The sequence below is a fragment of the Fringilla coelebs genome (genome assembly GCF_963513975.1).
Source record: "Fringilla coelebs genome assembly, chromosome: 1".
Classification (NCBI taxonomy): Eukaryota; Metazoa; Chordata; class Aves; order Passeriformes; family Fringillidae; genus Fringilla; species Fringilla coelebs.
This window is the reverse complement of record NC_140028.1, coordinates 33,005,377-33,031,639: the sequence shown is the minus strand read 5'-3', so window position 1 is coordinate 33,031,639 and position 26,263 is coordinate 33,005,377. Positions and strand designations below refer to the sequence as shown.

The window sequence follows — 26,263 nt, the reverse complement described above, 5'->3', positions numbered from 1 at the left end:
TGGCTAAGAAATATAATTGCTGAGTTCCTAAAATATTAGTTTATATAAGTTTTCTCATATGTATATAAATGCACACAAATATATATATATATAAGAGAAAGAATGTTAATGCAAAACCAGATAATATTTTCATATACACAAAAACATATTTCTTAATATAAAACTAATGCATTCTGGTGTGTTTTTCATCTTTTAAATTTTAAGTATGTGATACAAGGTAAATAATTGACTGGAAAACATTAAAAACTCTATCTTTGTTAGTGTGTAAATGGAAAAAAGTCTGTGTTGTCAGTGGAATGAACCCCATAGGATTCAGATGGGATCTGGATCAAGCTAAACATCCAAATTTGGTAATTAAGCAAAAAAAAACATTTACCTAACAACATTTTTGGTTAACCCCAGATTTTAGATCTTTTTACTCCATATGATTTCAAACAGTTGTGCTATGAGCCTTGGGACAGAAAACACTAAAAAGAAATTCAACCTTTGCTATCTAAGAACACTATGCACATCAGGACATTAAACTATTTCCTCAGTTGAAAGATATGACCTGTGGAGCTAATCATGGCTAATTTAAAGCTGAGAATTTGATTAAGGGTGACAGTTCAATACACTTTTCTTTTTCTGTTCCATGGATTTAAAGAATAATTACAGCAAGAGAAAACACATGGGGCCAAAACACATCTAAGGTCAAGTTACATCAAGAATGAATTTGGCTCAACTTAATGAATCATGCTGACAAATGAAAAACAGAAGTATGATTACAGTGAAAGAGTAACACTGCTTTAATTATTAATAAGATGCCAGGTAGAAAATACAAAAGATTAGGGCAAGATTAAATGGACATTAAACTCCTCCCAAAACTAGAGGAGACAGAAATCATATCAAAAAACCCATGTCACCTACATCTATGAATACATGATTATTTATAAGATACTAAAAAATCAATATATTTCCAGGAGCTTGTGCAGGAAGACACACCAGATTTTCCCAGTTAAAAAGAAAAAAAAAGGAAAAAAAAAGAAAAACAGAAGAGTCTGAATATCAAAGTGTAAAAACTGCAGTGAGAAGGGTGACCATTCTGCAAAACCCAAATAGAGTTATTTAGCAGTCAGTCATCCAAAGCTTTAATCCCCAGGACAGCAGAAGCCAGATAGGTGTGAAACTTCCTGCTGAGAACTATTCTCCCAGAGCCTGCAATTTGGCTTGTCCCTGGTTCAAAATGCAGAATCTCTGATAACTCTGCAGAATCTTACTGCGATAAGACTGGGACATAAGAACACTTTCCAGCAGAACAATGGACAGGGATAGAGGGGCAGAAAATTTGTCTGTTTAGGCACTCTATGCCTTCTCTCCTGCTACTGAGAATGAAAAAAACATTATTATATTTGCTAGTCTAAAGAAATAACACTGCAATCCAAAGAAAAATACTGAAAATAAAATGGCAATCTGAAACATCCCAGTGTGTTCTAATATCTGAAGCTGTTGACCTCAGTTATGTTTTCTAGGCTTATCTATTCCTTACTGACAAATAAGGAATAAAAACCCTATGTATCGAAACAAAAAAAAAAAAAAAAGCAAGATCTTAGTCTATTGTCAAGGCAGAAAAAAGAAGTGAACTGACCATTCTGCAGCTACTCTAAAAATTACTACAGCAATCTCTTTTGTAGTAATCCTTAAAAACTGTTCATTGGGAACCCCGCAAATGCCTTAGAGCAGTTGCATTTTGATTTAAAAGTTGATGAATCAAAGTTAGCTAAGAATGCACCAGTGACAAGTATGAAGTAAAGCTTGTTCCTTGTTACAAATGAATGTTTTTATTTAACAAATTAATAGATAGAAAGTTTGTTAAATCATCCTAAAATTCCTAGACAATTAAAAGTTTCTAGCCCCATTACACAAAACAGGACTGTTCACCCCTCATGCAATTCTGAGGACATGTTTACATGGAACTGAATATATATTTATGATCATTACTTTGTTGCATAACCCAGCACTGTTGGAACATTGGCTAAAGCTTTGCCAGATGAAGAAAAGGCAGATCATTTTATAGCTACCACACACAAAATAAAAGCTAGAAAAAGCTTTGATGCCTGCCTGGAATAACACAAGACCATTAGTGAATAAAATCCTATTAGAAACATCAGATCCTGGGGATTATCCATAATTGCTTAGCAGTTTTATTGAAAAGTAAGGCAGAACCAAGTTCAATCAAAACTCTATTTGAGAATGTCACCTATATTTAGATTTAAAGGCAGGAAATAACACAAAACCTGTCAGGAGAGTAAAAAACTGTCTTTTTTCAATGTTACTAACATTCTTTGGCAAGTGACACATTAGATTTTTCCTTACTAAGTATTTGTGCCTTCAGTCTCTCCTTACCAAATGCTCTGCCTTGAATAAGCTCAACCAGGAGTGAAGAAGACATTCAAAGCACTACCCCTCTTTTCTTTACAGCTTCCAAGCTCCTCTGTGACCAGTGATCATACATCTCCTTACGTTTTGGTGCGTTGACTGGTATGGAACTATTCCAAATATTTTTTAATGTTTAAGGTAGAAAATTGTTTGAAAATTGAGACATTAATTAGGAGCGTCCTTTTTGAAATACAAGCATGTGTTCCCATTATGTCTGCTCTTAGCTGAGTTAGGTAATTGGCATGTAGTGGCAAACTGATACACCAACAGCCCCAGACACCCCAGTTTTATCCTCTAGATTTTACATTCTCTTAACATTCTAATTAGTCCATATCACACAGAACACATATATAAGGCATATATGCCTTTGCTATACTGAGGAATTCCTTAGTCATTAACAATATTCTTTGTCTTTCTTACCTACCTTCTGAGAGATCTCTCAGATTTCTAAGAAGATCCAAATAGATTATTTGACGTTGGCCAATTCAGGGATATGGGCCAAACATGTCAGCAGCATGCTGCATACAGCACACTGCAAGGCATGCCACAATTTAGGGTTTTGATTCTTTTCACATGCAAATACATGCCTATACTGTAACAGGAAAAAAGCACTGGAGAAAATAACCATCACCAGTATAAGCACTATCCACTGAGTCTTTCATGTAGACTCAGTTTAAATATAAAACAAAATGCAGGAAAATAAAATAATAAAAGGCCACTTACATTAGCATTTTCTGCGTTAAAAAAAAATAAAATAAAAAACAAAACAGCTTGAAAATCTGGTGCTTCCTACCACAATGTTAGATTTTTACAACAAGGTTTTGTGAGAACATTCTCATCGGAAAAAAAATTCCTGTTAGTATCACTCATTCTCCCATAGCTGCTTCATTGATAGCACTGGAGCTATTCCAAATGCTCTTTGTTACTTCAGGTAAATAAAGGTGTCAGAAGTCGGTTCATAGATAAAATCATATGAAACAAACAAAAAAACTTGTGAAAGCTTAAGTAGAAGTAGATAAGTGAAACAGAATCAGAGTGGAAGATACTCATGACTTTCTGAAGACAGCACACTGAAGGTGAAATGTTCCAATTGGAACTTTTCTAGTATATAAATGCCAACAGTTAGAGCAAAGACTTTGGCTAACTCTTTTAAAGATTATTTCAAATCAGACTGAGAGTGGCTACAGATTCTAATCCCACAGCTCTGTACAGAAAATGGTTTACCTGTGTTTCTGCCAACCAAGTTTTTGCAATCAAATATTAGATCTCCAAAAATTCTGAAAGAGTATCTATTTTTCCAGTAAAAAGTCATTGTCTTAGACTGAAACACTGACAATTTTTTTTAATCATTCCCATGAATATGAAATTCATATTTTTCATACATGGAAATTATGTGTTGAGTTTTAGTGGTACCTTTTTAAAATATTTCTTAGCAAGATAAATATGTAACACAGATAAAAATGTAACACATACCTCGAAAGTGACAGGTATATTGCGCTTCAAAGCAATTTCAAACACTACGCTGATCTCAGATTTGTTTGCATCTTTATCTTCTTCTGATTCTTTTCCTGTTTCTCCATTCTGAAAATGATGCATACATAATCATACTACAATTCTTAGAAGATCAAAAAAATATAATATCCTCCCCCCAGTTTCTCAAAGACTTTTGAAGTCTCCTGTCAGGCTGTAAATCAGCATTTGTACATCCATCTCAGCACCCCATTATCAGACATCTGCTGACTGAAGCCATATATATTGTGCTTATGCTTCATAACAACACATACACCTTAATGTATAAATTAATTACAAACAGCAAATATGGATGTTATTAATGACATGGATAACAACTGTCTGAGTACACACTTGTGTCAAACATGAGGATCAAACAGATCCTTTGACCCGTTTCTCTCTGTGGGTACCCCTTCTAAGCAAGGAGGAAATCTGTGCTTGTTGGAAAGTCAGAAGACTGTACTCCTCTCAGAAGATATTCAGTCAATCACCCCCACACTCTGACTGGGTCACCAGGTTACAGGTGTCCTCAGCAGGTCCAGCTGGTTAATGGCCCCTCCATCAACTTCCCTCTGGGAGTTATGACCAGTGTGAAAAGGTAGTGACAGGGAACAGCTTGCTCAACACAGAACATTATTTATTTATCCATAGGAACATAACAAACAGAGAGGCAAAGAGATAAAAAAACAAAAGGCACATGAAACATTATTCTGCCTAAAAATCAGCTTTGATTCGCTCTTCAGGTAAATCTAAATTTTCTCACCCAACCATTAGCCCTGGGATCAGTCAGAGTTTTGCTTTTTGCAACTACTGCCTTTGGTGTTTGTCCCCCGGGACACATTTCCTTAGTTCTCAGAGGCTTCACTTCCAGCTATTTTCAAACTGCAAAGCTCTGAAATACTTCAAACTGGGATCTCTCAACAACCATGTAACCTTGGCCAGGCTCCTAATTTTTTATTAGTGGAGGTAAACATCAAAGACACTTGGGCTGAATTAGGTGGATTCCTGCAGAGCTCCCATCTTACATAACAAAGTCTGATCTAAATCTTCAGCCACCAACATAGCTACAAAATCCAGATACCACAGTTCTAAAACAGCATTTAAAAAGCACTAGGTTCTTCACATTACAATGAAATTGATCCATCTTTTATCTGCCTTTTTTTAACTCTTAATATATTAATCTTTAAGATAACACAGGGCCAAAAATCCAGCACTCAGCTACAGCACGCAGACATGGAACACCCTTTGTCTCATGAAATTGCTGCAAAATTTTGATTCTGAAAAAAGCCATTTACATGCTTGATATTGACCTGGAGCTAAATACAAACCAAAATATTATAAAGTTTATAGAAACTCCAGAAAAAAAAAGCGAGGTGCTGTGCAAAACAATAACAAGGGTAGTTACAATGAAATTACGTAGGACCTCTAGCTCATTTCATAAAATGAAATTAAAGTACCACTGAAATCAAGAATATAGATCATTACTTACAGGACAAGCAAGTTTGATTAGTTTCACTGAGAAAGATTAGCAGAGTTAAAAGAACAATAATTAAAAGTAAAAAAAAAATTTGAGGATATAAAGAATAGGATGCTACTACTCTGTAAAAACCTTAGTGAGAATATTACTTGATATTGTATTCAATTAAGTTTGTGCTTTATAAAGGACACTGATAATCGAAAAAGCTGGCAAAAAAAAAAAAAAAACCAAAACAATCCAGAGAACAAACTAATGATTAGAAAAAATGACTTTGCACTGAAACACTATGAAAACAATCAGTCTACAAAAAATTCAAAAATACTTAAGAATAATCTCTAAATATATATATAAAAATGACTTTGCACTGAGACACGATGAAAACAGTCTACAAAAAATTCAAAAACACTTCAGAAAAATCTCTAAATATATATATGGGAGAGATTTTTGATATCTATTGGTTACATTTAGCAAACATAAGAAAAAAACAATTAAACAGAAAATGAAGCTAAATGAATTCTAAAATAAATACCTCACAAATTATCCTTGAAATGGAGAATAATCAAACACTGGCATAATTTACATAAAATTATATAATGCCCACTGGACTGTTAGCAAGCCTTCAAGTCAAGAATGTTTAGGTTTTCTAGCTGTACTCTAATTTAACCACATATACATAGTCTAAACTAGAAACCATAGTTTGAATTTTCATGATCAATACAAACACATCTATCCAGAAAATCCCCCATTGTCCCTTCTGCCCCTACAATTTAACTCTCTGCATATTTTTTCCACCAAGCATAGTAGAGAACCTAACAATGAGTGGAGAAAAGAGAGGATCGAGGTTCAGACATTAGTACTGAGCAATAAAGTTTCAAGCCTTAGGAAGATAAAATATGTTCAGGAGTGTCTCAGGCACTTTGGATTTAAATTTGATCCTCATTCCCACAACTGACACTTTAATTGTAAGGCCTTTCTTAGCCTCACATCTATGAGACAGCAGAGGTGCTTTGGCAGACACACAATAGCTCTTTGTGAAAGCACATTCACCAGCAGCCCTGCCTGTTGGCTGATTGCTTCTTGCTTCTGCTCACCTTATGCTCTTCTACACATTTGCCCAATTAAATACTAACATGGCAATACTCCTTTTCAGTGGTTTAATATGGATAAAAGATTTTATCCTTTATTAAGTTTTTCTAATAAAAGGAAAAACTGATAGCTTGAAATTGAAGAAGAATATACAGAAGGCTGCATTAAGGATGGCCATGAAGGCCAAAAGATTGACCTACATAAGTAACTACTGTGCTATATTCCATGGATCCCATTCCAGACAAGTTCACTGAGTTACTAATGGGATTACTAGATGGGTACCAGCAAGTCTCAGGAGCACACTGTCAGGGAGTGGGGAAGAAAGAGGCTCAACCTCATAATGGAATTGAGGCCAGCCAAAGTATGATGTGTACTGGCTCTGACCCACGCCCGATGTTTGAGGAGCAATGAATCAATCATCTCCCACAGATAACCAAGCTGGCCAGTTTTGCCGAAGGAAACAGAGTGTGACTAAGACGGACCATGTCCCATGGTGAAAGCACACCCCACCACTGCACGGTGCCCTGTGTGCATTTCTCATGGGCAGCAGCAGGGAGGGGCCTGAACCCTGGCACCAGGAAGCCCTTAAACTCTATTTCAATCAGTCTCCAGTTCTCTGGAGAGCTACACTCGGCTCTACACAGTGCAACACTTTGTACTCTCTCCATCATGATCTTGGCAAAGTGTTACCTCCAGCCTTCTCCAGCCACCTACAGCTCTAACCCATGAAGTGACAGAAGTGTTGTTCATGACTAACCTGCAACCAGTGCCCCTTAACCCCAGCATAATCAAGCCACAGAGATTTACTTGACTGAAGATTCAATTCAGTCTCCTGCAAACACACACCTGCTGTTGAGAACCCACAAGTGGTCTTCAGCTGCTCCCAGAGGTCTTGCAAGTACTTGGTTTCTTTGACTGGGAAACATTATATTTTTGCTTTCAATTTAGAAAGATTATTCTGAGAATAATTTTTCTGTTCAGTATTTTTTAAAATATGACACAACATTTTAATTTTTAAAAAGCAATATATGCTGCTTAAAGACATAGCAGGGAAAAAGCAAGTTATTTTTTAAAAAAAAGCTTCCTGAAGCACAGACCTGAGGTAATTTTTCTGGAATAGGCTCATTCTGAAGAGCTTGAAGGGCCTTCATTGCAGCATTATGTCTAGCAGCTTGACGAGTCTTTCCTTCACCAAAAAACTCACTGTTGCCAACAGTTAACTGGACATAGAAAATTTTAGGCACTGGGCAGTGATACCTGGAAGGAAGTCATGAAAAGAAAACAACAATACAAGTTAGGAATTTTACCCATCCATTTTATGTAAAATAGAGCAGTATTTGGGGATAAAGCATTATCTTTTCTCCCAGAATAAGACCCAGGATTCAAATGCACAGACTGTTCCTCAGCAAGGCAGTTGGTAACTCTGACAGCAGCTCCTTTGTGCAAACCAGCTCTCCACCTACATTTGTGGAGCTCTGCAACAAGCTCTACTATTTATCAGCCCAACAGCCTAGCTCTGCTCTCCTCTTGGTTTGAGTCTTGAGAAGATGAAACTTAAGGAGAATCAAAAATTCCAGCGGAAGCCCTGCCTGGGAGACAACTCCTGTCCCACAGACAAGTGGCATGGAGGAAGAAGGACTGTGAGGTTGTTCATAAGAAACCTGTCATCATAGCTCAGCTCTAAGGGACAACAAAGTCAGATGACAGAGAACAGACCTAGCAGAAATCGATCCTCACTTAACAAATAACTTGTCAGCAATGTAAGGAAGGCCAGGATTCCAGGATTCCAAAAGCATGGACAAAAGCAATGTCCATCACAACAAAACTAGATTGAATCAACCCAGATTCAGTCAAACACAATACTCTATTTTCCTTATTCCTCTCAAAGGATCCTTTTTAAAGTGTGCTCTCTCCACTTTCATGTGTGGACATGGATGGCAACTTCTAAATATTACGACTTTCTGAATTTTCATTAATAAAGGTAACCCAGTCGTTCCAACTGTAAAACAAAATACAAAGTTGACCAGAGAGCAGCACACTTCAGAAGCAGACAAGTGTGAGTAAGTACTCTGGCCTCAATGTCCCTAAACTTTGTGCCTAATTCTAAAACTACATTTATAGGGAAAGAACCAAGCATAACACTGGCTCAAATATACCTCTGGCTATAGGGCCTTGGAGGAGCGAGCTAAGTTGCCTCTGTGACAAAAAAGTGGGCATTTACTTTGCTTTCTTGTTTACAGTTTAACACTGTTTACAGTTTAACACGTTTATTGAGAATTATTAAGGCCTGGAAAAACTTTTGCTTATGTAACATTTTCATAAAATTATATAATAACTCCTGCTGGAAAGGCTTCTGGAGGTCATCTGGTCCAAGTCAGCATCCAGAACATGGTCAAAATCTGAAGTTACACTGCCTTGTCCAAGTTATTGTGGAGGACTCCAAGGATGAAGATTCCACAACATCTCTGGATGACCTGTTCTAGTGTCAGACCACACTTTCTGGAAAACTATTACAAAGTTCCTACACGCCTAATGGAATTCAAACACTTGGCACTGATATGGTTGCAGATTTGCAGATGGAGCAGAAAACTTCCTCCCAATGCCAAAAATTACCAGCTTCCATCTCTTGCCATCACAGGACTCCCTCCCAGTTTTCCAGCCTAATTAGCAGTGAGTCTCCCTGCTCCTCCTTTGGTATGGCTGGGAATTCATGCTCTGGTACTTGGAGGATCTTAGAGAAGATCCAAGTCATCTCTCACTCATTTGACCTAGTGATGTCAGCAGTTTGTTGACATCTTCTTGCATTTTCTTTATTGGTAACACAAACCCTCCGACACGGCACACCTCCTGCAGACAAGACCACTATCTGTACAGCCTGGCTAGAGCTCTGGAGCTAGCTCTGACTCAAGGTCTCTGATGTAACAGGAGAGCTGCTCCAGATGGTGCTAGGAACTGTGCCAGGTAGTGCATCACCAGCACTGCTGAGCACAACCCCATCCTCAGCAGAGTTTCCAAGTCCCTTCTGCATCTTCTGCTGTGCAATCTGCTGTGCCTGCTTGCTGTCTCTGGGAGCAGTGCTCTGGGCCCTGCATTTACATGTGCTCATCCCCAGTACCGGCTGAGAGGGTGCTTAACCCTCTCTAATCAGATGACTGGAAAGAAAGTTCAATGCAGCTTTTGACCAGGAGCAGCTGACAAAGCTTACTGGCAGCTGCTACAGCTTACCAGAAGCCACAGCCTCCTGTAGTTCTCTTTTCCCTGCAGCAACAGGTACTCTCAAGTTCCTTGAAGAGTTCCAGGAATATTCTCACCATCACAGAAGATGCAGAACTGGAAATGGCTGCATGTGTTGGCTGCTGCTTAGCACAAGACAAGCTGTGTCATGCAAAAGCAGTAGGCACCTTGATAGCATGTCCCACCTACTTCACAATCCTCTTTAAAGAGAAAAAAATGAGGTAGTGCTGTTAGCAACTACCTAGATTTAGGGAAAATACAATATGCATCAGAAGTTCCTGCTTCCTGTTGAGTTACTAGACCTACCTTTCTCCCCACTGCCTGCAAAGGAGGAAAGCACATGAACTTAATCCACTTTATAAACTCAAATCCCACAACAAGCCTTCTCTTTTTCCCTCTCCCCTCCCCACCTTTTCATTTAAAGAGTGTTTAGGGAGCTATTTATGTGATAATAAGGAAAAATGATATTCAGCCTGTGGCTCTAGAGCCTCATGCAGCTCTTTGGCATCGCCAGAATGATTAGGCTTTTACATGGTTTTGATTAAATTTTTCTTGCTCCCCTTGGCCTCAAGCAGAGTTGTAACACAGTACTGATAATATGAGCATTGCCAGGAAAGTGCAAAGGAACACCTGAAATCCTCAGAAAATGAACAAAATCTGTGAGGCTACTAGCTTCTCTTCAACAAGGAACATGTCAAAGGAAACAACATCCTCCTCTTTTCAGTGAGGACAGAGACTGTATTAACAAAAGCCTCAAAAATAACCATAGTATTGCAGCCTGAAAGTACAGTGGGACGATTAAACTGAGTTTTAATAATGAATGATTCTGCATCCTGAAGATGTGCACTCATGTAAGGAACAAGCCCATGCAAAGGCAAAATGCTGTATCTGCCACTGATCATTAACAAACCTTCCTAGTATACTACATGTGAGTAATCAGAAAGGGCTGAAAGCATCAGCAATCTTTGGAATATTTATATAGAATTTAGTGATTATTCTGCAATAATGTATCATCACAATATTTTCCATCATAAGAGCATCTACGTGTCAGTTCTACACTCCTCAGTCTTCTGTCACTCCATTCAGCCACAGAACTGAAATAGTCAGGATTTCGAACAGTAACGCCTCACATATGGACTCATTAGGTCCCTAAAAGTTTTTACATTATCTTCATTTAGAAAATATGCATCTTCCTGCATTCTACATGGCAGCTACAAATGCTAGGGTTTTCCTTGGAGAAAATTCTTACGTAAAAGAGATTTTCAGATGATACTGGCACACTCCTCAGAACACAAGCTGACCAACACAGCCAAATGACAGAAGATTGTAAGACTAGAAGACAACAAAATGGCATGTGAAATGATACATTCAGTTGGAAGAAAACAAAGTGTGATAACAGATAATACACAATCAGTCACATATAACCTATAAAAACAGGCTCATTTTCATCTGGCTGTTCTGGACATTTGAGATTCTTACAAAGATTCTTCAAATAAGAGGTCTGTAAAGCAGGTTCCCTTTATTCCCTTTAAGTTCACAGCACCTACTGTGAACATCTACTGCATCTAGGTTCACAGAAATCTACTTTTAGCTAATGCCACTAGAATAGTCAACCTGAAAAAGGATATTTGCTCTATGAATGTGACCTTGGATGTCAAGTTTCAGCAATGAGTAAATATTTACAACTAGTTATAAACCCCTAAAAATAGGGGTTCATAACAAAAATGCTGACAGACCTCAACTAAGTTGGTGTGAGTGGGCGCCACTATAATTAAATAAATCACCAAGGTCTGCTGACAATTAGAAAACTCATTTTGGTTTGCCACAGAGACAAACAAAAATTCTGTTCATTATAATTTTACTGGAATATGATGTCATAACATGTAAGCATACTGAAACAATCTGCTGCTTTTCTAGCCAAAATATTAATTGCATACTAAGGAGCCCTTGGGGCCTCTTCCTTTTTGGCCATCAAATCCACATACACAAAGACAAATAAAGTATTCGTACATACGTTATGTGTTCATACTGCATTTCCTGCATTTCTCTGGATTCCTCAATGGCATAAATGTTTTTGATAAATATTGTTACCTTCTTCTTAGCAAGGGAAAAAAAGCAAGTGCAAGATGCAGCTCACAGAAACCAGGAAGTTTATTTAGATTTAGCCTCATGCTAAAATGTCAGTGGCATTTTCCTCTAATTTCTAATGGTCGACATATTCTTAAACTAAGTAAAAAAGAACAAGTAAACCCAACTACTTCTCCACTACACAAGTGTTATAGGGAGTATTACCCTATTCCTATTCCATAATATCAGCAAAGTGAGGAGGAACTGGAACCATATTTCAGCAGCCATGATAAAGGCCACTAAAATATGAGCTATGACACAGAATGGGAATGTCAGAATGGGAAAGTCATTCTTCAGATGCCAGCTCTGCTGAAAGGGTCACTCTCTGCACTTTTTCTGTCTGGCCCCTTTTTCATAAGAAGTCAATCAAGCTGGCAGCCCTGCTGGCACTGTTTAATCAGGAAAATGCTGTGAGCTTTGTGAGTGGAGGGACAGAGAGCCACAGACCACGCAGGGGAGTAGGAAAGAGCATTTGCTGTGAACAACTTTTTCTCTGAAACATTTGAAATTTCTCTAGGGGAGCCAGTTGCTTAGTGCAGCTGTTCCCTGGCTATATCCTATTTTCCTAAGCAGTCCATTAGCCACGTGCATTTCTTACAGATGTGAGTTCTATGGTTTGAAGAAGGAAACATCCAGTATAGTCACTTTTGTCTCCACACAGTGAACCTTCTGGTTCTTTCAGCAGATCCACAACAACACCTGGGAACAAAGAGGCTCTCTTTTCCAAGTACCTCTTTTGAGAGCTACAGTCCATTATTCTTGAATTGTGTCTACTACAGACTAGGCTGCCTGCTCAAGCAGAGCCTATAGGTGAAGCCTTGTTGCTCTAGTTTCAGGAAGGATTTGCTCACAGGCTCTCATCCTGCTGGGGGACTTTAACCATCCTGACATCTGCTGGGATAGTAGCAGGGTGAGCTGTAGGCAATCCAGGAGACTCCTGGAATGCATGCAGGATAACTTCTTCACCACCCTGATTAAACACAGAATTTAGGGTGAAAAAGAGAATATATCACCCCTAGAAGGAGGATCTGGTAACTTGGCAGGACTATAAGGACGTTGCAAGGTCATCTAGGAAGAAAATTAGAAGGGCCAAAGTCCAACTAGAACTTGATTTAGCCACTATAGTTAAAGACAACAAAAAAAGTTTCTATAAATACATTGGCAGCAAAAGGAAGGTCTTCAGCATTTGTTAAATGCAGAGAGTAGTGACAGGGCATGAGGAAAAGACAGACATACCTAATGCCTTCTTTGCCTCAGTCTTTAATACCAAGACCAGCTGTCCTCAGAATATCCAGGTCCCAGAGCTAGAAGTTGGTGATGGGGAGCTGAGTGAAGCCCCCATAAATGAGGAAGAGATGGCTAGTGACCTGCTATGCTAACTAAACACTCACAAGACTGTGGACATCTACCCCAGAGTAATGGAGGAGCTGGTGAAAGAACTTGCCAAACCATTCCCCATAATCTAAAAGCAGTTCTGGTCAACTGATGAAGTTCCAGCTGACTGGAAATCAGCAAATGTAACATCCATCTACAAGAAGGGTTGGAAGGATGATCTGGGGAACAACAAGCTTGTCAGCCTGACCTCAGTTCCAGGCAAGGTTTTGAAAGAGATCATCCAGGGTGACATTGAATAGCACATGCAAGACGAGAGGATCAAGCCCAGCCAAAATGGATTTACAAAAGGACAGCCCTGCTTGACCAGCCTGATCTCCTTCTATGACCATGTGAATCACCTTAGCAGATGAGGGAAAGGCTGTGGATGTAGTCTACCCAGACTTCAGTAAAGCCTTTGACACTATTTCCTACACCATCCTCCTAGAAAAACTGTCTGCTTGCAGCATGGATGGGTGGACTCTCTGATGGTTAAAACCTGGCTGGATGGTGGGAACCATAGAGTTGTGGTGAATGGAGCTAAATCCAGTTGGCAGCCAGCTGCTAGTGGTGTTCTCCAAGGCACAGCTTTGGGGCTGGTCCTGTTTAATCTCTGTTGAATCTCTTTACTGATGATCTGGATGTAGCGATTGAGCGCAGTAAATTTGCCAATGACACTCAGCTGGGTGTGGCTCTGCTGGAGGGTAGGAAGGCTCTGCAGAGAGACCTGCACAGACAATCAGTGGGCTAACTGCACGAGGTTCACTAAGGCAAAGGGCCGAGTGCTGCCCTCACAACTCCCCCAGGCAGCACTACAGGCTGAAGGAGGAGCTGTTCAGCAGAAAGGGACTTGGCAGTGCTGGCTGACAGCTGGCTGAATATGAGTCAGCAGAATGTCCAGGTGGACAAGAAGGCTAATGGCATCTGTATCAACAGTGTAACCAGCAGGACTTGGGAACCCCCCTGTACTCAGCATTGAGGGCCATACCCCAGGTACTGTGTTCAGTTTAGGGTCCCTCAGTTTGAGGAGCTGGATCATGTCCAGTGAAGCACAACAAAGCTCATGAAAGGTCTAGAAAATGTGTCTTATGAGGAACAGCTGAGGGAGCTGGGTTTCTTTAGACTCTAAAGAGGAAATGGCTTTAAACTGAGACCGGGGCAATTGGGATTGGATATTAGAAACAAAATTTTCATGATCAGGGTGGTGAGGTATTGGAATAGGTTGCTCAGGGAGGTGGTGGAGCCACCATCCTGGGAGGTGTTTAAGAGGCACTGGATGTTGAGGTTTAGTAGTGTAAGAGTGGTAGTGCTGCATTGATACTGTACTTGATGATCTTTGAAGGTTTCTTCCCTTTGATGATTCTACTTTATGATTCCTGAACCAAGTAATAGACAGCCCTACAAGAGGGGATGTGATACTGGATCTGTTGGTCACCAATGCAAGCAAGATAATGAGGGATATCAAGACTGGAGGCAGCCTGGGCTATAGGACATGGGTCAGGTAAAGAGTAAACTTAGGCTCCTGAATCTTAGGAAAACAGACTACCATATCTTCAGGGAGATGGTCAATAGGGTCCCCGATGAGACTACCCTCAGGGACAAGAGAGCAGAACAGAGCTGGCAGATCTTTAGTGAATTTTTCATGGAGCACAAGAGCTAGCAATTCCCAGGAGCAAGAAATTGGTCAAGAAAAATGAGATCTGTGCGGCTGAGTAGAGAACTACTGGTCAAACTAAAGGAAAAGAAGCAAATGCACCAGCATGGAGACAAGGACAGGTAACCTGGGAAGAGTATACAGATGAAGCACAGTTGTACAGGGATGGGGTGAGGAGGGCCAAAGTGAAGCTGGAATTGAACCTGGCAAGGGATGGAAAGAATAACAAGAGGGGCATCTACAACTATGTTAACCAGAAAAGTAAAGTCAAAGAAAGTGCTCCCTGCTGAAAAACAGTGCTGGAAAACTGGTAACAACAAGTGAAGTCTGAGGTACTCAACAACTTTTTTTGCCAGTCTTCAATGGCAATCTCTCTCACACCACCAAAGTCCCTATTGCAAGTAAAGGTCAGATTCATGACCACCTGAGGAGCCTGAATATAAACAAGTTTCTGGGACCTGATGGGCTGTAACAGGGTCCTGAGGGGAATAAGCGGATTTTGTTGCCAAGCCACTCTCCACAACATCCTGCTCTCTTAACTGGAAAGTACCACATCTGATGAATGGACTGTTAGAGGGATAAGAAAGAGTTTGGACAGTGCAGCATGAACGCAGCAGTTAGTGTCTCTGTCCTGATGGACATCAGCGACAAGTGGTGTCCCTCAAGGATCTGTATTGGGACCAGTGTCATTTAATATATACATTAATAACACAGCCAAAGGGATCGAGTGCACCTTCAGCCAGTTTGCACATGACACCAAGCTGAGTGGGGAGGTTGTCTCACCTGAGGGATGGGATGCCATCCAGAGGGACCTAGACAAGCTCAAGAAACGGGCCCACAGGAATCTCATGAGATTTAACAAGACCAAGTGCAAAGTGCTGCGCCTGGGTTGAGGTGACCCCAGGTATCAGCACAGGCTGGGGGATGAACAGATTGAGAGCAGCTCTGCCAAGGAGGATTTGGGGGTGCTGGTGGGAGAGTGGAAAATTCTCTGCTGTGAGGGTGGTGAGGCACTGGGACAGGTTGCATGGAGCAATCTGGTCTAGTGGAAGGTGCTCCTGCCCATGGCAGGAAGTTGGAACAAGATGATCTTTGAGATCCCTTTCAACCTAAACCATTCTATGATGAATGAGTCTGGCTGTTCTCTTCTAGCTTACTTTCACATCCTCTAAAAACATTTTTAATGTAAAGTGAGCAAGGCACACACTATGTATGAGTTTTAGCCACAGATATCCCTTATTTGAATGCTGACCTCCTTCCAGCTACCCAGATGATAATTAAAAGAACAAAATTAATGTATACTTGTCCCAGATTGTGCTTCATTTGAAAGATGGTGTTAAATTATAAGTCAAACCTTTTAAAACTTTAAATGAATTTAATTGATTCTGAATGATTCGGTATTTTTTCTCTATTTTATATTTGCTATGGTCATTTATGAAACCAATTTTGACCTAGTTATAAAAAATCCCTAAGCAAAAGAATGTTTAAGTGACTATATAAGAATTTTAAAGAAAACCATGTGATGGAAACATATTAATAGAAAAACATTCAAAAGCATCTGTCCATTTTTTTAAATAGTCAGAAAACATAACAAAGATGCTTCCCATTTTAAAACATAGAAACGCCTTCTCTATTTCAAATACAAGAATGCAAGAAAATCCCACATTAAGCAGTCAAGATCCATGAGTTGCAGGCAACTGCATAATGTAATCCTCCTTATCTGTTAAGGTCTATTAGAAAACAAATGAGATTACTTGCTTCTGCTGGGAGGATGATCTGGAAGCTGGGTTGATACTTAGGAATCTCCTACTGTTCACCTTGGATATACTTTAACATACATTATTTTGTTTTGTGTCAATACTGTCCTGGAACTTACATAGCTTATTTATTTTTCTTGTTTCTTTATTTTTATTGTTTACCCTCCAAGATGAGTTTTCCTACTCCCTATCAGCCTATGTTTTGAAAGGGAACAAGTTAAAGTATTTCAGAACTTTTATGTATAAAAGGCTACCCACTGTCTTGATCATCCTTCACAGCCCCTGCCCATACTTGCTCCCATTGTAAAATACAAAAGCCAAGAATTACAGACAACATAAACATACCAATAAAAGGCTAACAGTGTTCTGTATAATAGGAATATTTATGTATCTATGCCAGAAATATCTTGCTCAACACATCTTAAAAATCACATTTGCCTCTCCACTAATTCAATCACATTAGTTCTTCTCAGATTATCTTGCAAATACTTAATAATATAACACTTATGTTCTGTGGTTTTCAACTGAATAACCCTCAGGTGACAACAGAGTTAGTACTACTAGTGCCTCTGTTATTAATCTTACATTTTAGACTGGAAAGTCTAGTCTTGTTGCATTTCTAATACATCAGTCCTCTCTATCACCCAAGTCTTCCTGCCTATCTTGACCTTTCTGTGTATCAATGATGTCTTCTAAATCTCATGAACATTTTCCTACTTCTTGTGCAAACACCTTTAACAAAAATAACTTTAAAGGTTGATTCTAAAATTGGAAGAACTGTACTTAATAATCTTCCTCCTAGCTTGACTTTTAGTACCTCTGATTATTTTTCTTTTCCTTTCCCACCCTGCATTTCTTACACAAATCCCCTTCTCCTTCAGTTTAATGAAAACATTATCCTTATCTAATGCTATAAAATGCTTAACTGAATCCCACAAATATAAGATTTACTTTACTCTCTTTACCTAAAAAATGAGTTGGCACATAACATGTAAGGTTAACACATTAGTCATACACAATCTACCTTTAATACACAGTAATTTCATGTTGAGTTTTATACCTTTCTGTCTGTCTTTATTTATACTTTCTTTTAAATTTTGTTATGAGTCTGGGAATTTTTCATGAAACTAATGATAATTCCCTTTTCTATCTTTTTTTCTTTTCTTGAGCTAGAGGCTATGTAGTTCCTTCAAGCAGTATGAGTAACTTAGTAAAAAAAAAAAAAATTACTCATATTTCTACGATCACAATATCAAAACATTCCTGAGTGAAAAACAAGAGGGAGGAGGATTCAGTTTAACATAGCATTAACTAATTTGGAATCTTCCCAGCAGAATTTGTGATGACAAGACAATAATATTGCCACATCACTGTTTCTCTGAATTCCAAGTTGCTCAATAGACATTTGACTGAAACAAATATTTCAATATTTACTCTCTGCATTTATCACTACTTTATTTACCATTTATAGCAAGTATATACAAAAAGAAGTAAAAAATAAAACTGTTGCTCATTACAAGTAATTAGAAGAAACCAACAGAAAGCTACAGACATTTTAAGTTTAGGAGTTTGAAGCGTCATGGATTAGGCTGACAAGTAATAGAGCAAACATACTGAACTAGCTATGGAACACTACTTTCAGAGTAATTTCAAGTCTCTGCTTCCAGTTTTATTGCTCTCTTTCCTTCAATTGAAACCCCTGAAGTTAAGATGAAACACTTGTCAAAGTTCCAGAAGGGTCTCAAAACCAGCCCAAGTACTCTCTCTTAAAGAGAAACTAGTGCAAGAGATAAGGAAAAAAAAAAAACCAACAAAAAAAGGCTAAGAAGAAGTAATAGGGAAAAACCCAGGGGGAAAAGGATGATAAGAAAAACCTCCCAAAGTACTGTATACTGAAGACTAAGGTAGAAAAAACAAGTGAAAACCAACAGAATCAATATGAGAAAATAGAATAAAATTCTATGATCCTCTGAAGGAGTATTTTTACCTATCAACGGAATAACTAATGAGAATGGTCTACAAAACGTCAACTCATTCTTGACTGTAAAATTAGCATAAATAATATAGGAACATAACAAGAATAGCGCCTCCAGAGTTAAAAACATTGGAAAATGTCAAGTGGACAGTGCTGAAATGGAGTTGGGGGCTGGGGGAAGGAAAAGATAAATACCAGGAAAAAGAAAATATTCTTTTCTGTGACACAAAACCAAGCATAATAAGAATAAAAGGGAAAAACATAATGAAGCTGTGATGTACTCTGTATACTTTAGAGGTTAAAGCAGACATCCAGAAGACAAACATCTCATACTCTTATCTACTTCAACTCATAAAATTTCCCATGAACTGTATTACTCACTAATCTTTACAAGCATGCAGAGTGGTTACTGAGAATGCTGTCCAAATAGCCATTACAGTAAAAGAACATAAACAATGCTGAATATCTGACTACAGAATCATTTTCCTTTTACATAAGAAACTCATGTCAAAAAAAAAGAAAATCATGGCACTTGCCAGCCTAGACACAAAGTAAATGAGAGAATGAAGTATCTCACTTATTTCATTTTATCATATACTTATGCCAGTAATGTAATACTAATAAAAGTGTTACTAGTAAAAACATCTAGGAGTTCATAGGAATTAATTAACTTGAAAGTCCACACAGGAAGAAGGCCCAAGAAAGCTCACAGAGTGATTCTCACCATCCAAATTAAATTCACATAATTAGTATGTACTGTTCTACATTCTTTTCCCATTTTGAGGAATGTAAACATCCAGGAATTAAAACTGCATTATCATGAGTAAGAAATTTAACCTATCACTTTAAAATTGGAAATTGAAGGACTGAAAGTAAGAACAAGCTGAAAAAGCACACTTAATTCTGATTTAATAAGCCACTCCTCAGCAGATGAGTGCAGTTAATTGAGGATGCACACTCTCCTGCCTTGCTAGCTATCAGCTCTGCAACCTCTAAAAATGGCCATGCACAGCCAGCCAAAGCTTCTATGCAGAAATCTTCTCCTCTGTGCTATGAGACTTGCAAAGAAAAGAAATGTGAGACAGAGCTTGGTCAATTGCAAAACAAGAACATTTTATGTTGCCCTGCACATCATATCAGAATGCTGACAAAAAAGTGGATGGCCTTAAGAAGGAAGATTTATCTCCACCCGGAAGGGGAAAGGAAGGTGTCTGTTAATCAACCAGAGAGAAGATTGTAAAGAGCCAAAAGGTCAGAAGCCAAAAATTATTGGTGAAGCCTTGCAGTGCTTTGATTCCTTTCTACTGAAAAGCATAAAAAGTGCAGATTTCCTAGGGAAGCAGACATAATATCCTTTAATATTCTTTTTTATTATTTAACATTCTTTTTCAATCTTTTAATGGATTTACACCAGTGACTGACAAGTAAATAGCAAGTCACTGCTAATAAAAATGCATAAGTAATGCAATGAGACTGCCACAGTAGTCGTCACCAAAGCACAATGACTGATCTCAGCTGGTCCAGTGAATAAAATTTAGTATTCAATATTAACAAAGAAAAAAAATGTAGATCATGTTAGATCAGTACACTAAAAGACAAGGTTTCAGACTTTCTAAAAGGTAGGAAACATAAGAAATGTTTACAAAATGGGATGGAATTGTATTGTAAAAAACAGGGACTCAAAAGAAGTCTTGAAGGAGAGAGATACCAAGGACTGTTAAAATGGAATAATAGAATTATTTATGTTGGAAAAGACCTTTAAGAAAATCAATTTCAACCATTAACCCAGCACTAACAAGTACACCACTAAACCATTTCATTAAGTGCCACATCTATGTGTCTTTTAAATCCCTCCTGCAGTGGTGACTGAAGCACTTCCCAGCACAGCCAGTTCTATTGCTTGACAACTCCTTTTGTAAAGAAATTCTTCATAACACGTGAAGTGGCTATTACAATGTTTGACTTAGTTAAACAAGGTCAATATAGTGATTACCTTTACTGATGGGAACCAAGGCTCTGCTGTTGATGTCCACCTCCTTAAGAAATCTCATTTCTGTTTCCCTGACACTAGTGTCAGACTTGAATCTACATCAATAAGGTGATTAGACTCCACATTCTCCTCTGTCGTGGAACAGCACCTCAAAGTTAAATTTTGGGCTGGTTTCTGTCCAGAGATTATTTCCCTTTTAATCACAACACTGAGGGATTCAGCCCCATTTTAGTAAAACATATAAGCCAAACACATTATGGTGCCAAAGTACCTGATGAACACCTGTGAGTGCACCTATCCTTTCTGTGACAGTAAAAACCAACTTAAATTGGCATTCTTCTCTAAAATACCCCATAAAGACATGGAGATCTTTGGAAGATCCTGTGAATTGGCATTTCAGAACAGATGTTAACTGTACTTTTCTTTCACAGAACACAAGCACCCACCCAAATCAATATTATAGACAAGATGTGAAGAGAAACTATAACACAGTGATTGCTGGTGTAAAGTTCTGCCTTCAGACTGCATATATTCTGTTACAAAAGAATCTTTAAAAACTTTCTTCAGAATATTTAATACTTCCTCATTCTGTGGCAGAACTTTCATTTCAAAAGTGACAAAGACCTTAGAGGGATAGAGTACAATTCCAGTCAGATCATACAGAGTTATAAGCTGTTAAAAAATTAGCCACTAACCTTTCTGCTTGCTTCCCTCAGGAAAATTATGGCAACCTCTCAAAGTAAAGTTTGAGCCCTAAGAGCAGTTCACCTCTGTTTTACCAAAACAAGCAGGCAAAGGAAAGAGAAGATATTTACTGGTAACCAATATTCATGTTCTGGACACAGCAGAAAGGCCATAAGAAGAAACGAGGCCACACAAGCTTGTTTCCATTGAACCCACTATCTCACAGGTGTCCCATCTGAAACACCCTTAGCTCAGCAGAAGTACAGGGAAAAGATAAGGCTGAATAAAAAGCTAACTGTGTGGAAAGAGCAAACACACCCAAAATATTGCTGCTCCTGGAGGAGCATTCTGGTTCAGTGCTTGTTTTCATACATACCGACAAGACTAGTCTTCTGTCCGTATCCTGAAAGCAAAGCTGGCTATGTCAAAGGTAGGGCTAGAGAAAGAACACCCAGTGAGCTGCAAAGCCAACAGACTGAAGCGATTTACAAGGTGCTGGGGCAGGCTGCTGGCTCTGAGGATCTTTGAATCAGAAGGTTTACAGGAAGTCTCTCAAGTGGAAGGGCAGTGTTGAAAGACAGACATTAGGACACCAAAGATAAGGACTGTATTACACTCTTTATGTTTTCAGCCTCTGTAAGAACACAAAAAGTGTCCAGGTGGTCACTATATCATGAAAGAATATTAATAAAAATATTTATTAAGAAAAGATGGAAGCATTAGGGCTTAGGAACTCCTCTACAAATGGGGCCAAGAGATCATCGACAAAACTACTTCATCTTGAGCAAAGACTGTGTAGAATGCTGCAATACTGATGCATCACATTTTAGGCACAAAGAGCAATGAAGCATCTAGAATGCTCTACAATTAAGGCTAAAAAGATTTTAATGATACCAGGTAAGTGCATTGACTTGGAGAATGAAGAGACACTGTACTTGGAACACTAACCTCAAACCTTGCTCTCTATTCTGTCAACTTGATTTTTAGCCTACATAACATTATTTTAACAGCTGTCAGTGTAATATTGTAAATACACTTAAGAGTATATAAGTTATTGATCCCTTAGAGGTTAAATGTAGCCATTAATGCTGTGGATGGCAGTGACAGGATGCATTTGTTAGGAAGGATTATACACAGACTGTGCCAGGACACGTCACCCAACACCATTTTGTGTGCACTGTGCAAATTCATGATAACAGGGTGAGGGGACTGCAGAAAAATCAATCTTGGACAGAATTTAGTGGAAACTATAGATTCCATACCAGAATCTGGGTTTTTTAATCCCAGATACTCTATGTATTTTTAAGATTTAAAACACTGTAGAAATTAAACATTAGCTGTCAAAAATTTTACTGCAGGAATAAATATCCTCTGCCACTTAAGGAATCTTATTTTGTTTTAAGCCAACCATATAATCACTATTGTCTAAACTGATAGCTACTGGCAATGGCAAAGCTCATCACCTGCAAGCTCCCTTGCCACTGTTCTTTTGGGAAAACTATCTTAAGACAAACAGATGTTTCTGCTGTTTTAAACCAACAGGAAATGGACTGACTTTCTCCCTTTTCCTTTCCTAGAAACAGATACTAGCAAAGAAAAATCTTAGCACAGCTGTACTCAACACTTTTCTTGTAACAATATGTCTGTGTGGGAGGCAGGCAACTAGTGGGAACAAACAGGCCAGGGGAAGTGAAATGTAGCATGAAGAAGATGAACACAAAGGATTAATTTGAAAGTCTGTGACTGGATTATTACACCATAATGCCAATACACTAGCAGGGGGAATAAAAGGGTGATGTGCAAGGCTTTGCTTTAAGATATGATCTGAATCCTATCTCAACTGGTAATGTACACAACTGAATTAAGTATCAGCTGGCAATCTCAGTCCCTTGCAAGCAAATAGATGTCCAAATCATCAGAAAGCTTCTTTAGTACAAATAGACTGCAGGTTTAGTGGCCAAGTTGCAGCCTTATCTTTAAGGAAATGTCTTCAGGGCAGGCCTGAGGAATGAATTAATATGATGAAATGCTGAATTCATGCTTTGTGCAGATAAACTAAACACTTAATTGTCACTGCTGGCAAACTGGCATCCTTTACTCGCACTAGATTGACATAAAAAAGGAAAACTGCCATTGAAGCTATGGCATTAGAGCCTCAATTATTATAGAAGAGGAAAACTCGAAGAAAATTATGAGACAAAGCCTTGCAGAAAACCTGGTTTTAATTGATTTGTGCTGGAATTATGACATTTTAAAGTAATGAAAAGCTTCAGAATAGAAAAAGGCAACTTTTTTGAGAATGCTTTTGCTGAGAAATTCTTGCACAAATTCATGCTGCCATCTAATGGTCTAAATCAGCTATTTCCAGCCAAATAATTAACAATAATTAAATCTGAACAATCACTTGCATTATTCTTTGGTCTATTCTTTATTTCCCTCAGTTTTAATCCTTTGAAAATGATATCTGTTGTTCAGAATTAAATAATAGCATATTTAAGGAGATATAACCTATTTTAAACAAACTCTGAATTTCTATTTCCAAGTAGTTTTTAATATTTCTTCCAAGGTTTTTTTCCCAAACTACTGGGAGGATTGTGAGGAATGCAGAGAGGAGTTTTTGCGAAGTCAGTCAGTAAACATTTCTATCATCATATCTCTCAATCCTTAAAATTTTAAGGACAGAATTTTGCAACATTGAATGGAAATGCAGGCAACAACTCTGACTCTGGCTTTTTTGGGGGGAAGAATGTTGTGCCCTGTGGCTAAGGTCTGAAGCTGACAACTGTAGAAAGTAAAAGACAACTGTAGAAAGTGTGGCACCCCACACTTGCTCCCCCACCAACCAAGAGATTTGTTTGCTGTGATCAGTTCAACACAACGCACTCCAGAACTGAAGGTTCACTTCACGTGGGGAGCAAGGGCACTGGTCTCCACAGCTTCTTGCAGCAAAAGAGTACTTTATTCAATCAAAAGCAATTCAGTGCTTGCATGCCTGCCTCTCCTCGAAACTGCTGTTACCCAGATATGTCCCTAAAGAGTTTGTTCTTTTAATACTTTTCTCTCCCACTTCTCTCCGGGGAGAGATTTTTGTCTTTTTTTCAGTCCTTCCACTGTGACAGTCGAATTACTCCCACTATAGCACTCATAAAATTATTGCAAATCAACATTCTTAGGATTATTTCTCAGAGCAGGATTCAGCTCTAGATTCAGATGCCTAAATTTAGGTATTTAGTTAATGTGTAGAAACTAAGTTGCTATAAAAGTGATGCTCTGGAGAGATCCATACAAAACATATGTATGACAACCTAGCTTAAGGCATGACAAACAGCATTCTGGACAAGGAATTGTTCTGCCTAACCCTTCCACTGGTTATAAGGGGAGACTGAGACTTTCTAATGCACAGGCAGAGACTATTTGAAAGATGTCTGAGCTTGGATCCAAATGCCACCAGCACCCTAAAGAACTGCACCTAGCTGCCTGAACACAAGCACACAGTACAACTTGAGATGCAGTCATGTACCTAAAACATCCACATGATGTGACAGAGGACTGACCCATGAAACAGACAAGTTTGTCACAAATAGCTGGAGTCCTAGTGGATTGTATGAAACGCTAGGATGACTGAACATCGCTTTTAGGGATTCTGTCAATTGCCTAAACTTAGCTGCGCAGGGCCATTTGAAATGCTCTAGGGTATCTGACCTTCCTGACCTTCTGCCCGACCTTCCGCTGCCACTCTAGTAAAGGTCTCCTCTAGGTCTTCTGCTAAATCCATTGGTACCATGTGGATGTCTCACACACCCTGCGATGTCTCAAGCGGCACTAGAGACCTATGTTTAGGCAACTTAGCGTCCCACATCTGCCACAGCATATTTGCCTGGGAAAAAAATCTGCTTTACACACAGCTGTGCATAAAATCCTCCTCTGTTGCAGCAAGCCCCAACATAAAACCTCAATAATGGGAATTCAGCAACAGATATTATGCTAATCATGTGCCTAGAGTAACAAAAAGACTGCCTGGACTAATCTGAATTTTATATTTTCCAGGCTGCTGGCCGATCTAATCAATAAGAGATCGAAGTCTTTCAGATCCAACTGCCTTTTATATTATGCACTGGAATATTTGTGCCTCAAACAGATGAGGCTCTCCATGCAGAGAGCTGTCTTTTGCTAGAAGGTAAACAGGGTGCTCAAGCAGCACAGGAGAGCATCTAAAGGTCATGAAAATTTCAGACCTCATTCTCTTTCTGTAAATTAGATAACTGGATTGTATAACTGTAGGTGTAGTTTTGGAGATGGTAATATCGATAGATTCTTACATTGTCTCCTGCATTGCAACCCACGCACTTCAAATTTGGCTTCTACAGCTGTTCTTCTGGCTAGATTTTCCTTTTTTATCCCTCATAGGACTATGTAACTTTTGTGAAACAAATGAAGCTGGGTGAGGATTTAGACTGCATTACTAAGCACTCATGTCAAGTAACACTTCCCTCAAATCTTTTCCCTTTGATGCACATATTAAATCTTTAGGTCAGCATTCATAAAAGAAACAAACTCCTCATTTTATTCCATTCTTTCACCACACAATCTTTTATTAATATGACTTGACAATTTTAGCAATTTATCCAATAATCACACAGTCTACCCTCTCTTTGATCATTAGATTGGATAACATGTTAGTCCACTATGAAGCTAGCAGCTGCAGATGTAGTTGGCCAAAGACCAGCCCTCAAGCTTTCTTTTATTATCCCTCATTTTTAAAGTGCTTGTTCAGTATTTAGGCACTGGTCCACAGGGCTGATATTCATCACTTCAGGAGCAGAGAAGTCTACAGCTCCATGCAGCAACTGAGTACCCAGCAGGGCAGCAGGCTACCTGGCAGGTAGGAACTACATTCCCAGGTAGGGTGATAGCCTGTGCTTTGTGACCAGGCAGAGCAGCTGGCTCCACAAGAGGCAAGGATATGCTGTTGCTTTATTTTTCT

At 38.8% G+C, this 26,263-nt stretch overlaps 1 protein-coding gene across 2 annotated transcripts in view; it reads right to left on the bottom strand.

The window, feature by feature from the left end:
• The window catches only part of STAU2 (staufen double-stranded RNA binding protein 2), a 170,228-nt gene that overhangs the window by 110,637 nt on the left and 33,328 nt on the right, over positions 1-26,263 (bottom strand). For both annotated transcript variants that reach the window (XM_084214937.1, XM_084214938.1), the window contains exons 6-7: positions 7,585-7,744; positions 3,889-3,996 (exon numbers count right to left, since the gene is read on the bottom strand). In XM_084214937.1, the coding sequence (XP_084071063.1) occupies positions 3,889-3,996; positions 7,585-7,744 (268 nt within the window). The remainder of the gene's footprint in view (positions 1-3,888; positions 3,997-7,584; positions 7,745-26,263) is intronic.